This window comes from Octodon degus, unplaced genomic scaffold (genome assembly GCF_000260255.1).
Source record: "Octodon degus isolate 3935 unplaced genomic scaffold, OctDeg1.0 scaffold00090, whole genome shotgun sequence".
In the NCBI taxonomy this organism is placed as follows: domain Eukaryota; kingdom Metazoa; phylum Chordata; class Mammalia; order Rodentia; family Octodontidae; genus Octodon; species Octodon degus.
Window position 1 is genome coordinate 3,687,695 of NW_004524666.1, and position 13,744 is coordinate 3,701,438.

The 13,744-nt window shown below is 39.5% G+C and overlaps 1 protein-coding gene across 1 annotated transcript in view; it reads right to left on the reverse strand.

The window, feature by feature from the left end:
• Positions 1-201: 201 nt before the first annotated feature.
• The window catches only part of Hace1 (HECT domain and ankyrin repeat containing E3 ubiquitin protein ligase 1), a 169,160-nt gene continuing 155,617 nt past the window's right edge, over positions 202-13,744 (reverse strand). Inside the window, exon 24 of the mRNA XM_023722342.1 lies at positions 202-238. Within this exon, the coding sequence (XP_023578110.1) occupies positions 230-238 (9 nt within the window). The 3' untranslated portion in view covers positions 202-229. The remainder of the gene's footprint in view (positions 239-13,744) is intronic.

Genomic DNA, 13,744 nt, shown 5'->3' on the forward strand with positions numbered 1-13,744 from the left:
TAGAAGGAATCATTTTTCAAAAGACATTCTTGTGATAACTGGGAAGAGCTACGATGGAATGCCTGCCATGCAGCTGCGCTGGTTGGCTTTCCTGCTGCTGGAACACAACACCCAGAACCCAGCACTTAATGCAGCAAAAGCTCGACTCACTCACAGTTTCGGGAGATTCAGTCCATGGACAGCAAGCTCCAAGGTAACGTCAGGGTGTGGCAGAGCAAAGCTGCCTACTTCATGGTGGCTGGAAAGCAGAACAGGGCAACGGCATCAGGAAGGAAAGAGTGAGGGACCAGACCCGACACCTAGGCCATGCCTCCATAACCCCCAGGCCCACCCAGAAGACTGCTGTACTTGTATAACAGGATTTCTTACTCCAAGAAAGATGACATACCAGGATTAATAGGTGCACGCACACTATCATTAGCTTAAGTGTAATAAACTAGTGTATTTATTTTTAAATATATGCTAAAGCACTTAGGACTATATAACTGATTACTAATTTTCACACGTTGCAATGTAGGTGTGTATGTGCATAAATATATTTAATGGCAGAGATAAAAAATAACAAGATCCTAACAATTATTTTACTTGTTGTGATGTAGCACTGCACTTATTCAAAAGCCACAGTTGCTCCCTCAAAGATTTTACTAAGGGCTTAGTCTAGAGCATTTTTGCTTCTTTTTAAACATACAATTCTTAATGAAATTTTTCTATTCTTCTAGATTACAACAGATTAGAAGCAGAAGATTAAAAGGGGGAAGAAACAGACATTAAAGAGAATCATGATTGATTAAATAAACACTGATAAAGTGCTTTTCTAGGCTCATTAATGGGCACAATATAAACCTTAAAAGTTATACTTCAAAATATGAACAGACAAGCAAATATAGATAAGCCATACAATAGACTATTATGCAGCAATTAAAAATAAATAAGTGAGCGGCCAAACCACTAAAAAACATAAAAAGAAAAACAAAGCAATCTTAAATGCATTCTGTTTAGTGAAAGGAAGTAAGGTGAAAAGCTACATACTGTATGACTCTAACTATAAACACTCTGAAAAACTAAAGCTATAGGGACAATGGAATCAATCCTTGGAAAGGGAGACTGGGCGTGGTGGTACGCACCTGTAATCCCAGCTCTTGGGAGGCTGTAAACAGGGGATCACTATGAGTCCAACCTAGTAGTGAGACCCTGAACACTCTTTAGACCCTTCCCTAAAATACAAAAAACAAAAACAAAAACAAAAAATCCTTGGAAAGGGTCTGTAGCAAAGGGTGACAAAGGTGTGAATGGGTGGAGCAAAGGGAAATTTTAGTGCAATGAAACTGTAGGTTAGTTTATTGGTAGATAAAGGATATTATACACATATCTAAACCTATAAAACTGCACAAGTGTGAACCCAAATAAAAACTATTTTTGTTAATAATATGTCAATATTGGTTCAATTTCAACAAATCTATCATCCTAATGCAGGATACATATTCATGCAAGATTTCATTAAGGAGGAATAGTGTCAAGGAAGATAATATAAGGGAATACTCTATATGATTTGCTTAATTTTCTGCAAATATAAAAACTGCTCTAAAAATATAGTACTCATTTTTATATCTTATCTTGCATGTAGTATTCATTTTCAACAAATGGCAACAAAAGAGATTCTGTTGCAATAGGCATCTATCACTCACAGTTGTCTTTATCTGCACTAATCTAGCTTTTAATGAATTCCCAGTCACTTTTAGATATGCTCAAATAACAAGCACATGAATTATGGGCAGGCCCAGAGCAGGGTTTTGAAAAGTGTGGTCCTCAAGCCACCTGTACCACAATCATGTGGGTGCTTGTTAAAAATCATTTCCCCACTAAATCAGAACTTCAAGGAGTGAGAAATCTGCCTTTTTAACAAGTTCCCCAGGAATTATGATACACAATAAGTATGGGAAGCACTTCATTAATAGTATAGAAGGACAGTTTAAGAATACTCCCTTTTTTTTTTTTTACTGCTCATAAAAAGCAAACAATTAAAACATACCAGCTGCCCCTTAATCAAGAGCAGGCTTCCCTTCATCCCCTTTGCACAAAATGACAATCAAGTAACTTATTTTGCCGTAAGAAATTTCAGACACAAGGACTAAATTCTCTAGAATCATTTTATTATCTAACACCAGGTTAAGGAAATGCTGCTTTTTCAAAATATAAATACCTAAATGATGAAGTTTAAAATGACATGGCCCTTTTGTATCACTTTTAATTGAATCCAGATGAATCATGGTTCTAATGCAAGATTAAAGAGAACGCTTTCTAATGCTTTACGACTTCTCATTCCCCAAATTGCATAAACATTTTTTCAATAAAATTTTCAGATAACCTCTTAATTCCTTTTCTCCCTCCTAAGAAAATTAATTTCTATGAAATAATTTGGTCTTGACCTTTGCAGAAAGATACAACTTTACATCATCGGTATCAAAGAAGGTCACAGTGTGGGAACACAGGGCAGCCTGGGGGCAACGCCCTAGCACAATCATAGAGTAGCCCTGATCAATTCTTGTTGTCATTATTTCCTTCGAACTCTTCACTTTGCCCTTTAGTGATCCTGGCAATTCACCTTTAAGCTGTATGGCACTATTGTTACCTCAATTTATCTAGTGATCAAATTCCAAGCAATCTCAACCATTTGACACATAGCAGAGACATGTGTTTTTCAAATCTTTGCTTTATATTTCTGTGTCTTTTTCCTCCCCATCACAACATTTATAGCTCTTCATTATTGGAAATGATCTGGTGTTGGCCATTTACACTGTAAGAAAATGCCGCTTATATCTGTGTGCAACAGAGTTACATGGAGAGCTGATAAATCACAGATCGCTGCGCCACCTCCAGAGTGTGTGATCCAATAGTCTGGGATGGCACCAATGCCACTGGTCTAGGGAAAACACTGAAAATCACTAACATAAAGTAATTTTCCACCTTTTTCTGGTACTTGTTCCAGATAATGTTCTGGCTGGGGTTGTACATTACATAAGTTTTTCCAAGATTTATCACTGTAATCTTGTTAGACCTAGATGGCATAGCAAGATAATGTAACTTAAAAACTCCTTTTGACACAGGGCAGTGGAACTGCACAATTAAATTTTCTATGTCTAAAGAAGACCATGCAATGAAAATGTCAAATTAGCAGTGAGAGTCCTGGTCGTTTAGTACTTACCAAATCCTAACCAGCCAAATTGCTCCTCTATCTCTGGCTCAAGCATTTCCATTTCATTTCTATTTCCTTGAACTCAGACGCAAGCCATGAAGATGTGCCTCTTTCCACCAATAGCCTGTGTCCCCACTGCCACTGCAGAAGCCCACCTGCCTTCCTGGCCTCTGGTCATGGGTTATCTCAATTTTGTCTCCAAAAGGCTCTGAGGAGCTGCAGCCCAACCCTTTTGCGGGCTCCTCTGTGCCTAGGGTGTTTAGTGAATCTTTCTCTTGGCTGCCTCCCCTTGCCATACTTTGGAGAATGATGTTTAATTTCTGTAAACTAAAGGATGCCAGAAGTAGGGTGAGGCAAGGGCAACCCTGCGCCCTGGGCAAGGGAAAGCATCCCTGGCATAGTGCACAAGAGAAAGGGAAGCTTCTTACCCACAGGTGAATATTGTTGAAGAAATAACCTGTACTGCTTTCTTTGATTATCTCTGACATTTTCTTTAAGTAAAGCGCAATCCAGAACGGTTTCTTACAGGAGTGGCACACTCCGTTGAACAGTGGACGCTGCACCAGAGTACAGGAAGAGACCAGAGAGCTGCCCACAGCCAGAAGTGCAGAGTGTTTCTCCACCAGAAGAGGGCAGCAGACCACGTTACAAGAGGGCCCCCTCCAGACATCAGTTCCACCATAAACCCAGGCCCCTAAACCTTGGTAACCAGGAAGACACTGGGTGGGACACGTTATGCTATGACCTTTCCTTCGATGTTAGTAAACCTCATGACCAAGCATTGTTTGGAAAAGAGCATATGACTTTGCAACTGAAAAGACAGACTCCAGTGCTGCCCAGCTGACTTGACCAACCACTCCAAGTCCCCATTTTCTTAACTAGTACAATGAAAGGAAAAAACAAATACCCATGACAACTGCATCTGGCTTATCAAGTTGACAAATTTTCTATACCCCCTCCCCCAAAAAAAGTAAAAAATCTAAACAAACTTTTCTTATTTCCTAAATTGTGAACAACAAAAGTATATTAATCTCAAAAGCTGCCTCAGCAATTCATGCCACCAGATCCAATGCCCAAGAATTCCTTAACCTTCCCATGTTTTGTGGAAAAATAGTCTGCACTCCAGCTGACAGGCCAGAGGAGATGCCTAGAATAGGGATCCAGTCAGAAAAGACCCACTTCCCACTGGTAATTAACGGTGCCCAGCCCCGGATATTGAAGAAAAACAGGCGAATGAGAACTCAGAAGCCACAGTGTGGGGAAACATGTAAGAGAAAATCCCAGTCTCGGGCTGTCTTTCCAAAACAGTTATAGGAAAATTGCAGAACCTGTCCTCCCCAGGAAACCTCAGAGAAAATATGACTTGATCTGGGTGACTGCCTCTTTCACAGTAACTACAAGAGCACTCCCAGGCCCTGCCAGCCAGACGTCAGGAGTCCAGTGGTTCTCTTATGCCACTGCGGATGGAGCTGCTGTGCTTAGCCTGTTAACAGAGGCACACAATTAAAATGCCAAAGTTGAAAAATCACAAATTCTTGTCCAAACTACAGAAGAGAGTTCCAAATGACTCCATTCTATTTTTATGTGACAGGCTATTAATTGCTATCACTGCGCACAATTTGATTTCAGACAGCTAATGTTTCTCTTTCCTCCAAGCACCAATCAACATTGTCCTTTCTGCTAGGGAAATGTCTCTAACTAATCTTCCTACTATTTGCCCCACAGGTTTGTTCAAATTGACGCCTGAAAGTTAATTTGCACCTTACTGTTTTATAAAAACAATCCCAGAAGGAGCTATCAAGTGATCTATCCCATTTGAATTCTAAGTCTAAATTCTAATTTTCCGTTTCTCTTATGGATTATATAAATGAGAACACTTTAGGGGGAAGCTCACATTAACTAGGATAATTTTTCTAGCATTTCAATAATTTTCTCATCATACTTGTGCTGGTTACTTTCAAATCTGTTTCATCTGTTCCTTAAAATCTGGCTAACAATTATAAATAGTGCCTTTTTAAGAGAAAAGAAAGATATCACCACTGAATTTCTCCTCAAGGAACTTCTTAATATGTAACCAAATTAAAAACAATCTGGAATAGTCAGGTCTCTTCTGGACAAGTCTGGGGAGCTTCATAAAGTGTAACAGCTATGCATTGGATTTTTTTTTTTAACACAGTGGGTGTGTCTGTTTTGAGACAAGCTCTCACTGTGGCTGGCCTCGAACTCACTATCTAGCCCAGATTGGCCTTGAATTTGTGTTCCTTCCTCCCTGGGCTTCTCAGGGCTGAGATTACAAATATGCTACCACACCCAGCTAAAGCTACTGTATATTTAAAACCAATATAAGAGGTATGGTTGAAACATGAAGTGAATGTTTAAATTTTAAAAGAAAACTTATACTAAAAGAGTATAGTAAAGTAATCCCCTTCAAAACACTTGTCCCATTGTTTTTGGCACTTTCTGAAGCAGCTCTGGAAGTCTTCTTTCATAAGGTCCTTTCATTGTGCTGTTTTGATGTCCTAATTGATTGAAAACATTTAACTTACATTATGGTTTGTCTCTAGATGTTCCCACAAACCCTTGGATGATCATAGGATTTTTTTGGAGGTGGCTAAATCTAGAGTGTGTAATTGATTGGAAGTACAATGCTGGCATTAAGAGTGGGTGATTGCTGGATCAGCCCACGGATTGGATTGGTGCCACCTAATCCTGGTAGACTGGATGCAATGTAAGAGGCAGAAAAAGGCTTGTCTCACTCTTTCTTGTTGCTGTTCCACCAGCCTCTCTGCCAAGTGCCACCCTTCCTTGGAGCCAGCTGATTATGGACTGAAACCTCTACAAACTGTGAGCTAGATAAACCTTTCCCCCTTTAACTTTGAGTGTTGGGTATTTTGTCTCAACAATGAGAAAAGTAACTAAGACACCTTTCATGATCATTATAACTTTAGCCAAGAGCCAGATGTCCCATACTGGATCCAGTGAATCAGGGAGATGAAGAGACACAATGTTTTTATGAGCCTGCCTTTCCACTGGATGGCACCCTGAAGCAGCATTCACCACTTTTTTTTTTAATCAACCCTCACAAAAGACAAATTCCAGAACTGCTTCAAAAAGTAGCAAGATGCATGGGATATGTGAGTTCAAAGAGAGGGAAATATTTTGAGAGAGAATAGGGCCATTGTGTCTTTTACTGTTAAAAAAAATTGCATGTTATTTAAATATTCACCATGTTTTAATCACACTTCACAGCTTCCTTTTGATTGCACGAGGTATGGAGCCTTTCACTGACACTAGCCTCTGTCTCCAAGCACATGGTACCACATTTACCTGCCATGTGCAGTGGGTGGGGCCACGTGAGTTGCTTTGGCCAATGCAATGAGGTGCTTCTAGTCAGAGAGTGTTAGGACCAATGCCTGATTGTCCCTGTTCCTTGTCCTACCACGGGGTCTAGCACCATGCCATACAATGAAAGTCCCAACCACCTGCCTCGAGTGGGGCAATCATAAATCAATCACTTCCAAGACATCTGATGCTGATGACCAGTGGACAATAAATCCTTACTTTTCTAAGCCACTGGGACATCAGGGTTGTTTACACCACAACATAATCCCTCCTGTTCTCACTAGTACATTTCAGAAAGTCTTGTCCCTGCTCTGCTCTCAACACAGAGCTCCAGGACTGGTGCAGGTCAGGAAATGAATCCCAGGACAGAAACGCAAAGGTGTACAGTGCTTGAAAAGCAATGGGAAAGTGTAGGAAAGGGCCGCACTTCAGAGTCAAGATACACCAAGGTTCAAAGCACGGCTCTGATGACACCCTCTGTAAAACAAGGTGGCTTCTTAAACTCAATCTTCCTTTCCTTCATCATAAATGAGAATAATATACACCTTTCTAAAATGAGAGTCTACGTGCAAAACATATTTCACATAATAAATTCTCATATCTCAGCTGCTATTATCACCTGTTAAGATGGAAGAGATTTTGACAATGGACAGTGTGCAGAAGCAGAACAAATGTTTCCACTTGTTCATTTTGAAAAATGTTATGTTAAGCATTACCAGTTCTATTTTCTAGTTAAACTAAAAGCCTTGTACAGGAAATACAAATTTTATTAATAGTGGTACTGGCATTTTATGAATGCACAAAGTAATAAAAATATAGATGCTAGTACACAGAGTCAATGATAGAGAAAGATTTATTTATTTACTCAATTTATGAAATTGTGACCCTGAAGCCCTTATGCAAAAATGCCATTTATCCCAATTTGTAAAGTATATGAAACTAACAACAGGAATAATAATAGAGATAAAGGATAACGCAAGAAGAATTATAATGGTTTCTAAAGTAAGATTTGTCTATTCTCCTCTCATTAAGCATGTTCTAAAATGTGAGGTATATTCCTGACCCCCAAAATTAAAACTTCTCACCCCAATCAATCTGATGTTGTACAATAAGACATACTGCCTTGCTCCATAAGTGCTAAAAGGTTTTCTAAACCTTAGGGTAACCAAAGATGAATTTCTTAATAAAAATTCAATTTGTAATGTTTAGATATTATTTACTCCTTGGTTGTAGAGTAATTTGTGTTTTGCCCAACACGGCTACATAAGTTCCTCCTCTGGCAATGGAGGTGAAATTGATTAGATCTCTTTACAGAGCAACACATAGGTTGATCCAATTTTTTTTCTCTCAAGTCTAACATAACACCTTGCTATTTACTTTCTGTCAGAATAATCCTAGCATGCCAGCCACCAGGCAAAACATATTTATCGAAGAATTTTGATCTTTGTTAAGCAAATGATTCTGTATGTAATAGATTTCCTCTGCTAACAACAAAATCCACATGGGCAGAGAAGGGTAACTCAGGCTTATCTATTTCTTTCTCCTCTGTCAAGGTTTGCTGACAGAAATCCTTGATTTTCATTTGCACCAAGGACTCCTTTTCTCATTTTGCATTTACAGAGCTCTATGTTGGAATCACCCCGGACCTAAGTATCTTCTCAGAGCCGCAAAAGATGCTTCAACCACCCAAGTTACAGCAGCCAGGTGGAGACACTGGCTCTTTACACTGAGTTCTGTTCCATGGAACACTGACAAGACAACCAAGTCCACATGGAGACTGCAGCACAGGCCATTCACACCCTAAAGAGACAGCCCATTCTGTTCTTCACAGTGTTATGCATTCAGGTCATCAACACTTGGGCCAAGACCCGCTCTCCCATGGGGGAGGCCCTACTGTAGATGGGAGGCACCAACATGTGAGGATCTGCACTGAGATTCCAGATCATGGCGCCTCCAACTTACCTCCCAAGCCAACTGTTAATCATTCAGCCAAACTTCAACTGGGAAAAGAAAACAACAGCAAAAAACACTCAAATCTCAAAGCACATTTTAATATAAACTCAAGCAGCACTCATGAACCCAATAAGTTAGAGAGGATATTTAAAACTGGAAAACTATCTTTACGCTCTATGGGCTAGGACAGAGGGCTCTCAGTGAAAGTGCCCAGAAGCCCTCAGTCAGTGTTTTGGCTGACAGTCACCAAGTGTTGTGGGGAAGTTGCTGGGGTGATGGGCATTTCCTTTGGGCCCCATGCTGGGAATCTGCTTGTAATCATGGCTGTTACTGATTAGAGCTGGACTTTGCCTGATGGCAGATGAAGTGGCTTAAGGGTGTGGGTTGTAGGGGCCAACATACATAGGTCATTGACTATGCTCTCAAATACCCACCCACTGCTAACCAGAACAGCACAGGGGCCACTGTGGAGAGGAACATCCACTGTAGCAGTTACGAGATCAGCCAAGACGGTGGCAGCCAGAATAGTGAATTCCAAAAGAACAGATGTTTAACTGTCATAGGATCAGAAAAGAAGAGCAAGTGAGAAACAGAAGCATGAAGCCAAGGTTTAAAAGGCCTTGCCCAGGAAGCAGATGCCTAGAAAATACAAACTGCCACAAAGTTACCTTCCTAAGAAGACTGTCAAGAGGAAGCCTTCACCCAGAAGGCTAAAAATCAGACCCAACACTGATTTGGTCCCAGCCTAGAAGAGAGGAAACTCGCAGGTCAGAAATTTTAGTTCTGAAAATATGTGAGCAGAGTAAAATTGTTCTTCATCCTGCTTTAGAGCCAGTTATACTACAGCGACATCTTTAAAAAAAAAAAAAAAGAACTAGGGAAGCTGGAGGTGTATCTAAGTTGTAGAGAACACGCTTAGCATTTCTGGGGCCCTGGGCTCCGTCCACAGCACAAAAAGAGTAAAAATAAATACAAACAGAAGCTGACCTCTGGATCATTCCTGAAGATTTACATAAAGGGGAGCTGGTCAGAAAGCTGAAGAGGTGTAAATTATAGTATGAGGCACGCAACAAAGCTTTCTAAGAATCCTTGCTTCTCTTCCCTGCCTGCACACCCAGGGCCCACCTCCCGCACAAATGTGTCCACTCTCATTTCCTGTCCCTTAATATCATCTAGAATTACTTGGCTGTCCCTCTCCAGAAATGGTCAGCTTTTTTCCTTCCTTACTCAGGTAGTTTCAGGCTTTTCCTTATGTTCTTGTGGCTTCTTCAGTTTTTACCTTTAGCCGTATCCCTGGCTGGATATAGCAGCTCCGAACAGAAGAATCCCAGCTCTTCATGAAACAGAAGAGGGAGAAGTTTCTAATAAACTTCACTTTGAATATTAGCATTTCTCTGGAGACATACAGACATGTACACACAAAGATATTCACAGTCTACAGTTACAACTTTATGGAGAAACCAAAGTCATTAGAATATCTGCTCAAGAACTAATGCTGTCTATCCCACACCTACTCACAACAAGTATTCACCCCCATGCCCATGCCAACATTCTGTTTAACTTTTGGTTGTATTCACTTCATACTGCTGCTGAGAGCAATTGCTAGAAACCTAGTGGCTTCAAGAAACACTAATTCTCCTACAGTTCTGAAGGTCAGAAGTTTGTATGCATCTCATGGAGCTGGTATCTAATAGTTGGGAGAGCTTGCTTTTGCTGGGAGCACCAGGTGAGAATCTGTTCCATGTTCCTTCTAGAGGCAGTGTATTATCCTTGGCTTCTGGTGGCCCCACTCCTGTCTCTTCCTGCTTCCATTATTACATCTGCTTCTACTCACTCTGATCTCCTGCCTCTCTTGTATAAGAACCTTGTTGTTACGTCAGACCCACCAACCAACCAAAGATATTGCCCTTAAAATCTCAACATTCTTATTTTTGTTAATTCTTTTTTTTTTTTTAAGTTGCTTGGGTTTTTTTTTTTAATGTATTTTAGTACAGGGTCTTACAGGTTCTCACTACACAGATTGGACTCTAGTGATTCTTCTGTTTTCAGCCTCTCAAGTGCTGGGATTACAGGTGTGCACCACCATACCCATTTTTCAACATCCTTATTTATGTCTCCAAATTCTCTTTTGCAAAAAAAGTAACATTCACAACTTCAAGGGGTCCATTTGTGGACTTGCCTGGGAGATCATTATTCAGCCTCCCACACTCGCTCTGGGATGTCACAATTTTCATTTTAAACACCAGTACAAATTTGAGGTGAAAGAAATGCAAGAGGAAATTGCCAGACTTGCAAAAGATGAATAAATTCAGACTCAACAAAAGTTATGGTTGAGAACTGCTAGATTTGTAAGCAAAGTCACTGACAGATGAGGGTCCTGCAGAGATAGAAATCTCTACAACAGAGAAAAATAGAAAACTAGCAAGGATAATAATAGCTGAGCACAGGAACCCAAAAATTATTTAAATGCCACCTCATTTGAAATATATATATATATATATATATATATATATATGTGTGTGTGTGTCTTCAAAAGAGTTTTATTAAAAATGAATTAATCTTGATTTGTGTATTCCAAACTTAAAATTGTGTTCATTTTATCCCAAAAGAAAACCTTTTCATGGGGCCAGGGAGATAGCTCAGTAGAATTAGTGCTTGCTTGGCAAGCACAGGGGCCTGAGTTCAATCCCCTGTTCTGAAAGAAAAAAGAAAGAAAGAAAACATTTTTATTATTTTTATTTCTTTTTCATGACAACCAATTTAAATTTCATTATTTACTGTAAAACTTTGATCCCTGTTCACAGTTGATTCATTTTAAGTGGTTCGCTTCTAATAATTGCCCAAGATAAAGGGTGAGGGTTGGGGAAAATCTCTAGTGAAGACCAAAATAAGTCCCCAAGATAATGGTCAGTTAAGGGACATTTGTGCATCTGAATGAGGAGCTATGGAGAACAAAACCAGATGTCACCTTAAGCTGAGCCCTTTTTCATATCTGAGACAAAGATTCTCCCCATACCCAAAGTTTTTACTTGAAGCTTTATGTATAAGGGGAAAAAATCACCAGCCTGGAAAATGTGATACTACAAAGACATCACAAACATCATTATATAACCTGGGAACAACTTTAAACATCTTTGTGAATAGAATGGGTACATACACCTTTTACTGAGTAACTGGCAGTATAAATATTGTCTAGGTAGCACTCTCATTAACATTTTGCAAATTAAGTATGAACTACCTTTTCTTAAAAGAAGAAGAAAAAAAGAGGAGGAAGAGGAGGAGGAGGAGAAGGAGGGTCAGGGAAATAACTTGGTGGTCTAAGCACCTGCCTGGCAAGCACAAGGACCCGGTTCAATCCCCAGGACCACATGCTGGGCCACCCATGGGCCACAGAGTCTGGGCATGATGGTGCTCTAGGGAAGCTGAGACACAAAAATCACTATGAGTCCGGGCTGTGTAGAAAGACCCTGTACCAAATAAATAAATAAATCTTTAAAAGAAAAAGAAGAAACCGAGTTTACATAAAATTTGAGTAATTTTTGCAAGATCAAACAGACAAGGAATAAGGGAAACTGAGGTCTTCCCAGGCCCGAAATTCATGCTATTTAATTACATTATGTTTCTCTGCATAACTGTAGGCCAGAAGAGTGCATCCTTGCTCTTCTCTATCATCAAGGCATTGAGCAGATTTGTAGAGTGACAGGAGCAGAAAGATCAAGTATAGAAGTGGGAACCTCTGCCTGTGACTTCAAGACTTGTCACTTTTGTGGCCTTGATGAATGTTTTCAACCTTTCAAAAAAAAAAACAAAAACCCTGCTTCTTCTGTAAAATGAACATACTACTAGCACTAGCTTCAGATAGAGGATGACATCGAGAAGGCTCACCTTAAAATTCATGTGAGGAACTAGCAAATCTTAAAATTGAAGATGTCCATTCAGTGCCATCTCAGTGAAGGGCCAAAAGGAACATTTGGAATAAAACAAGCTAGTTATAAAGTTATTATGGAAAATAAATTTGCAAGAGTAATCAAGAGTGTCCTAAGAGACCACTGAAAAGGTAAGCCCAGAAGAGAAAAAAAGATAATTATAAAGCTATGTTCAGTAAAATAGTATCATATTGCACCTGAAAGAACAAAGTAATGAGAAGGTCAGAGTCCTGAAATTGAGTCAAATATATACAGGAATTTAAAATATGATAAAAAGTGTCTGTACAAATTAGTAGGCATAAGACAGGTTGTCCATAAAAAGTTGTCAGAAAAACTGAGGAATCATCTAGGAGGAAATATATTTCTATCTCTTACCTTTCATAAAAAAGACAAATGGTTTTAAAATACAAAAAAAAAATTAAAATTCTTAAAATTAGGGCTGAGGAGATAGCTCAATAGAATAAGCGCTTGCCTGGCAAGCACAAGGCCCTGAGTTCAATTCCCACTACCTCAAAGAAAAAAAAAAAGGTCTTCATCTTAAAAAAAAATTAAATCTCAATTTAGTGTGGTCTTGAAACTACTTCAAAACTGAAAATTAAAATAATAAACTGACTACCTAACGATCTTTAATTTCTTTTTTGCTTTTACTTTCAATCAGATGTCACTGGTACATTCTAGATGTATATGATGATCACACTGGTCATAAAGAATTTGTACCTGCACATGATATAACCTGCTTCTTTTCTTCCCATTCACTTACCCTCCTTTCAACCCCTGCTCCCCTCCCCATTTACAAAAGCTTTGTTTCCATTTTGTCCTTCTTTTATCATTTTTCTTTTAGTTTTCCTTTCTTTCCTTTTGCCCTCTCCTTCCTTGTTCCCCTCTCCATTTGAATATTTTCTTCATATTTCTCAATACCTATTATACATTTTTGTCCTCATTTGTGAGAAACACTTTTGCTTTCTCACACCAGAAAAGCAATGTGGCATTCACACATGTGTATCCAATTTATTTCACCAATAGTATGGTTTCAAGGTGCTTGCAAATGACAAACAAAAGAAAATGTTTGTAAGAACCAGCCAAATAGCTTAGCAGATTAAATTGCCTGCAAGCAGGCCCAGGGCCCAGGGGTTCAATCCCTGAGCCTGCCTTGCCGGCCCTGCCCCCAGGGCTTGTTGAGACCAAAATTGAGATTGGGCATGGTAGTGCACACCTGTAATCTCAACTCTCTTGGGAGGCTATAAATAGGTGGATCACTAGGATTTTGATCTAGTAGTGAGACCCTGAACACCCTGTAGACCCTTCCCTAAAATACAAGCAAGCAAGCAAG